The following is a 6,530-nucleotide window of genomic DNA, read 5'->3' as shown; positions in this document are numbered from 1 at the left end:
AGTAATACGACTCACTAATTTGGTTTTCTTGTATGAATGTCGGTCATTTTTTACTTACACACTGCATTTCTAATTTATATTCGTCTTTAAATGTATGAGTCTTGGGGACAAACAATAATCTGGGCATTTCCATGGTATATTTCTATGAATAAATGAACATGATTTCTTCAGTTCATGGTGAAATTGTACCCAAGGACAATCCAGACTTAATTTGATATCATCTGATTTATTTTGATGTTTCCATTATGCCATACAAGGAAGCCGCGTGTTTCAGGTGTGTTTTGTTGTTTTCCAATTAAAATATGTATAATTATTAATTCAAATCTTAAAATAAACCAGAATTTGCATTTTAAGACTCACAATGCCTTGTTTAGCTTGACACACATTTCAGTTTGAAGCATTTTCATCTTTCTAATTGGTTCTGTCAAACTCCAGATGTACACTGAATAGAGAATCTGTGACAACATTAAGTTTGAGCAATTACAGCTTTATTTCTTGTTCATGCTTAGCTGCAGAGAAAAATTTAAACCCTGTATTGATTCTCATCATTAACTACTCAATTATGTCCAGATTTGTGTTATCTATCAGCAAGGTTGCAATAAAAACATAAAAATTAGTGGTTGCAATGTAACCAAAATGTGAAAAGTTCAAGGTGTATACTTTACATGAATTACACAAATTTAAAAACCAATTTCAACTCTTATTAAGCCAAACACAACACATAAAGATGCACTGCAAACTCTAACTTATTAGATTTTTTAGTAATAAATGTTAGAAATATTTCTACGTATCATTAAATGTGTAAGATGTTATTAATCCCTGACAATCTTGACTCATCATGCTTTGGTTTTGGCCTTCCAGTTAGTAAAAACATAAAAATTATCAGTTTAGTTCAGTTTCTTCTAATAAGAGAAGCTAAGCACAATGTGCTACCTTGTGCATTTATACTAATAAACTGTTTATTCAAGAACACTTTCTGTTTGGTTTGTTTTTATTAAAATGAGAAGCTCCTTCTGGGACAAACTTGATTTGATTGAAAGATAAATGAGAAAACTACCAGAAACATCAGTCATTAAACAACAGTTGGACTCGTCTGCCCGGCTGTCTTCTTCCTTTTTATTTTTGCCTCTTGACCAGCTGTCGTTTTCAGTCTTCTGTTCAGGCAGAAGGGGAAAAAAGACGTCAAATACTAAAAGTAAGGTGCAACGTGAATTTATGAAATAAAAGAAGCAAACCTGTTTCTTTTCTAAAGTGTGAAACCTTTAAACCGTTGTGGTCTTTGAGTCGTGGGGCGCTTGTTTTTCTCCAGCACCCTCCTAAAGAGAACAAGAGTTATAACATGTAGGAACAAACCAGAAATAGAACCAGCATGCCTCAGCTGCGAGATAATTAGGAGACCAACCTTCTGAGGAATGCGCAGGTTGCTGGTGTCAGAGTTCAACGCGCCGACGTCGCCGTTCTTTAGACCGTTTGCTTTCTGTGAGTCAAGGGTCGCAGAGGTTTCTTCTTCTTTTTCTTCGATGTGCAGCGTTTCGCTTTGGGCTGCGGACAGCTGCAGCTCCAAGCTCTCCGACTCGCAGGAGTTGTTCAGTTCAGAGCTGCTCTCACTTGGTGGAGCTTTTTCTCCATCTTTTTTATCTTCTACCTCTTTGGAGCTCTTCCCCTCTTCGGCCTGACCGCTGGCTGCTCCGGACTTCTCTTTCCCAGATGTTCCCGCTGCGGCTTCCTCCTGCGCCACAGAGCTTCGGTTCTCGGAGTGGCAGGAAGTCGTGTCCAGCTCTCTGGATTCGGTCAGGCTCCTGTTCAGGGTGGACGACCGAGAGGAGAAGCCGAGTGTGCTGCTGTCTCTGGACAGAGTGCTGTGGCGCGGTTTATCCGGAGACTTGAGACTGGACCGCAGGCTCATTCTGGGATTGTAGGTCCGGTTAAATTCGGAAAAACTGGCCTTCCAGGCCCTGGGGGACAGCAGAGTCCGTCTCTTCAGGGAGCCATACCTGAAATAATTTACGGGAATGTGACAACTTTTTATATCTGCAGTGTCTGCAAAGGTTTCATAGCCAAACCTTTTTTAAATTTTATTAAGTTAAAGCCACAAACATGAATTGGTTTTATTGGGAATGCATGAGAAAGATCAGGAAAAGTAAATTAATGCATCGATTTCAACAATTATGAAAAATAAAAATCTGACAATTGTATGTGTGCTCATCTTCCTCTGAGTTAAAGGTGACCTATTGTTCTTCCTTGAATATTTTAGGGTAGGTCTATGGGCTACACAAAACGTTTTCATAATTTTTATTTTAAATTTTTTTGGCAAATCATTCTTGTATAATGACATTTTAGTCTGTTCTGATTGTTCAGATTTAGCTACTTTTGGGGCATCTTGTCACTTTAAATCCAAATAAGCTGCTGGCCAAACTCAATGTTTTCACTCACATGTGAAAATGGCTGAAAACAGATGCATAATTATACAACTGTAAATCTTTGAAAAGCAGAAGTGGAGCCTCCTGCGCACCAGAAAGTGGTTTCTAGATGCTAAGTCAACAACAAAATACTTGTCTTTTCCAGCAGCCATTGCACTGCAGAAATACTAAATCTTACTATTTTTAGTCTAATTTCTTCTGCAAATATCTTAGTACACTTGAAATAAGGCAAAACTAACTTACAAGTAACTTTTCAGCAAGATGTAGAAGCTTGTTTTAAGTAAATAATTCTTTAATTTTGATGAAAACTAGTCCTATTGGCAGATATATTTACTTATAACAAGACAATTTGCCCATGTTAAGTGAAAATAATCTGCCAGTGGAACTCATACTTTTTCAATAAGATGACAAAATGTGAAAAATTCATGGGATATTAAAACTTTTGCAAAGCAAAAATTGCATCTTAAAAAAGTTCCAAGAAAAAACAGCATATTTTTCTGATCCATTACAGCTCAAAAAACCTCCAGCTGTGATGAATACATGTGAAAACCTTCTGTTTTTATTATTTTTATCAACTGTATGTAAAGCCTAGAGGGGGAAACCTACCTCTGCAGCCCCCTCACAGAAAACGTTTTGTCAGGATGCTGAGCCTGCAGCTCTTTTATCACACACTGCAGATCAAGATTGAGCTGAAAGAGGACACGGTGGTCAAAACAAGAAAATCTGTCCACGTTATAATCGTATTTCACTTCAAGGCGAGACATACCGTGCTCATTTCCTTATAGAAGATGTCTCGTAAATTAGACACAGCTGAGAAGACAGCCACGTAACATCCGATGCGGCTACAGGGAGAAAAACACACAATTAATTTAAAAAGATGTGAAAGAGGAAAGAGAAATTTAACATTACAAAGAAAGCTATCGGACCTGTCATAGAGGACAGGCAGCTCCTCTTTCAGCTCATTGTTGATCCCGTCATAGATGTTTTTGGCAGCTAGCATCTCTTCCTTTGCCTGCAGAGTGAAAGGATGTATATTTAAGCAGATGCAGGCACATGAAAAAACCTTCTAAGATTTTTAATACTCTTTCAAAGACCTTGCTTATCTTGATATCGTCCCTCTTCTTGGCGGTCTGCAGAGACTCCAGGGTGTGAAGGGACGAGTCGTAATCCACCCGTTTTCTTCCCCTCTTGGCAATTTTCTCCTACGAGTTAAAAAGTAGATTCATGGAAATGTGAATTTGTTCTCACGCTTTTGTTTTGTCCGCATGTTCAGCTCTGTTTCCCTGCATTACCCGAATATCTGGGAACTGTCCCACGTAGGACTCCATGGTGCGGACGACCTGGTCCAACATCTTCACCTCGTGGTCGTTCCACAGGAGGTCCTCGCCCTTCATTAACCGGCGTAAACATTACTTTAATTATTCACTAAAGCTGCAATATGTAACTTTTATAAAGAATATATATTTTTACATATTTGTTAAAACTGTCACCATGAAGGATAGTTTGGTACAAGATGGATAATCTGTAAAAAGATCAATCTCCTTCACTTCTTCCCTGAGCTATTATCGCCATCTGAAGAAATGCACCGCTCCCGATCAAAAACAACCAATCAGAGCCAGGAGGCGGGTCTTAATACTGTCAATCAATGGCATGTACTCGCTGCTAAATGTTCTTATGGCTGAGAAACAACAACTTACAGTTACAGGAAAGCCGTTTATCTGCCGTCATATGTGGCTATGCTAGCTAGCACTAGCATTCTCAAAATGCTATGCTAGCTGCAGCGTAACAGCAAGAGGGGAGAAAACCGTGGAATAAGCAGCATCACACCAGATTGTGATTGACAGCGCTAAAAACCACCACAAAGGACTCATAATTGTAAATTGGAGGAAAAATGAAGCATAGTTGTTTTGGATATTTTTTACCATTTATTATAAGAAAAATCTGAAAATTGTGTTGGGAGTTTATATTCAGAAATACTCAACATTTTGTGAAACCACTCCAGGCTCTGATTGGTTGTTTCCAGTTAGCACTGGGAGCACTGGGAGAAAGCAGAGGAGCTTGATTTATACCATACTGCCATGGCATAATGACAGTTTCAACAAATATGTAAAAAATATTTTTTTATAAAAGTTACATTTTGCAGCTTTAAGACAGATAGAAGAATGAGTTCAACCCCTGTGGTTTCTACCTCTCCTTATTTATTAGAATTAAATGCTCTGTTGTATCTATTATTAATATTTAACACTGTTGGAGTCGCTTCTTAATTAATAAGCAACTGGGGATAAATAAAGTATATTTATTCTATTGTATGCATGTTGCTGTTTTCTCTCGGTCACTAACCTCAACAATGGCTCCCAGGTCTTCCTCTCCAGCCCAGTCGCTTTCATAAACATCAAACAGAGACTGAGAGAGGCGTCGTGACGCTTCACGCATGTCTGCAGAAAGTACAACAACTTATCTGAGACCAGCAGATGGCACAAATCTACATCTGCTGCACGTGCAAGCAACCACTTCATACCTCTTATTGCATCAATGTAGTTCCGTAAGTCCTTGTACATCCGGTTCCCGTCTGTCTGCAAATAGAAAAGGAGTTTACGATGCTTTAATGTCTTTAATGCATTTTGACAGGATTTTACGGTAAAAATCATCACAAAGAAACAAGGAAAATGATGCGTAATTGTTTTGGATCTCTTTTTTAAACATTTATTTAAAGGAAAATCTGAAAATTGTGGTGGGAAATTATTTTCAGAAATACTCAATATTTAATGAAATCACTCTTTGCCAATTTTTAAGTCTTTCCATTTATTCTCAATTGGATTTAGGTCTAGACTTTGACTGGACCATTCAGTGACTTTTGACAGCTGTATGTTTTTCTTAGCTTTTATTTAGGGATATCATAGTAATAGGGGGCTGAATTTTCAATATTTTATTTGTAAACAATTTCAAAATTTGTGTTTCATTCCTTCAATTTAACAAGCCTGAGCTACTCTGTTGTTTTACCACATAAAAACCAAGGAAAACATTAAAATTGGTCGTTGTGAAGTAAAACTAATGTAGATTAAGGGACATGAATACTTTTTCAACAGGTTTAGAGCTTATTTGTGATTATTAAGAATAATTGAGCTTAAGATTTTGTTACCTGCTGGTCGTTGAACATCTGGAGGGAGTGTTCAAACTGATCATCTCTCGTCTCCATCGACTTTCCAAGCCTTTGCATCACCTGCAGTGAAGTAAAAAAATCACCTAAATCTCTCCTTTCTTTCCTTGTTTTGGTATTTGATAAACTAGAAATCCTAAAGTTTGCACCTTTTCTTTGCCTCTGCTCAGCTGTCTTTGCACTTTTTTAGCAAAATCGCCAGAGTTGCCTTTTGGGCTTGTGCTCTCTGCCATGTTTGATCTCGTCTGTGTTTATTCCTGAGAGAAAAACACACAAAAAATACTTAATGAGATACAAAAGTATAACGAGACACAGAGGTGAATTTTTCTTTGTTTATAACATAAAAAACAGCAAAAAGTGTCTTTCAAGAAGCATAGATGTGTAAAACTGACACAAGGAAAACATAAGTCAAAAAATAATGAAACTCAGATGAAAGACTTATTTATTTATTTGGGTTGACTTATCTGTCTTCTTTATTTCAATAAAACATTGCAAGCTTAGTGTATCACAACAGGTAAGAAAGAAAAAAATATTTTACAAAGTGATTTTGCATTTTTAATTCAAGATTTAATGACCTGGCAGTATTTTAAATGTGATCATTTTGGCCATCAAGACAAAAGAGTTTGGAGAGCACTGCCGCAAAACAAAGACTGAATCTTTTAAAAAATTCCTCACATCAGATGGCTAAGGATCCGTCACGCCGTGGGTCAGTTTCTTTTCCTAAAAGTCTGGGAATCTGTTAGAGAATTAGACTTTTTACTACTGAAATAAAAGGTTAAAGTATTTTAAGACTTTTCTAAGTAGTTATTTATTGCCACTGTACATAAATAACAGTTATTGACAGTTAATAGTTGTTGATAATAACTATTTAATCTGGTTACAAGAGGTAAAAATAAAGGATGAGTACATTTCTGTCAAAAAACCCCTGAAGTTTTTAGATTAATCTAAAAAAA

At 37.0% G+C, this 6,530-nt stretch overlaps 1 protein-coding gene across 1 annotated transcript; it reads right to left on the bottom strand.

Annotated features, from left to right (window-relative positions):
- Positions 1-466: 466 nt before the first annotated feature.
- Positions 467-5,831, bottom strand: LOC106955058 (bridging integrator 2). Its single transcript, XM_015045013.1, has 12 exons — positions 5,727-5,831; positions 5,560-5,640; positions 4,939-4,993; positions 4,761-4,855; positions 3,713-3,808; positions 3,515-3,622; positions 3,347-3,432; positions 3,187-3,262; positions 3,027-3,109; positions 1,403-1,994; positions 1,236-1,316; positions 467-1,154 (listed from the first exon to the last, which is right to left on the bottom strand). The coding sequence occupies exons 1-11, from the start codon at positions 5,808-5,810 to the stop codon at positions 1,263-1,265; spliced, it is 1,410 nt and encodes a 469-aa protein (XP_014900499.1). The 5' UTR covers positions 5,811-5,831; the 3' UTR covers positions 467-1,154; positions 1,236-1,262.
- Positions 5,832-6,530: the final 699 nt, after the last annotated feature.

This window comes from Poecilia latipinna, unplaced genomic scaffold (genome assembly GCF_001443285.1).
Source record: "Poecilia latipinna isolate Pla-1442-1.1 unplaced genomic scaffold, P_latipinna-1.0 Scaffold701, whole genome shotgun sequence".
Taxonomy (NCBI): Eukaryota; Metazoa; Chordata; class Actinopteri; order Cyprinodontiformes; family Poeciliidae; genus Poecilia; species Poecilia latipinna.
The sequence above is the reverse complement of the archived record's forward strand: the minus strand, read 5'-3'. Positions and strand labels throughout refer to the sequence as shown.

Excerpts from the sequence above, each read along its gene's own strand:
- LOC106955058 (XM_015045013.1), bottom strand. The coding sequence starts at position 5,810 with ATGGCAGAGAGCACAAGCCCAAAAGGCAACTCTGGCGATTTTGCTAAA. Across the intron at positions 4,856-4,938 it reads CTACATTGATGCAATAAGAG|ACATGCGTGAAGCGTCACGA; the intron begins GTATGAAGTGGT and ends TACTTTCTGCAG. Across the intron at positions 3,263-3,346 it reads CTGCCTGTCCTCTATGACAG|CCGCATCGGATGTTACGTGG; the intron begins GTCCGATAGCTT and ends TTCTCCCTGTAG.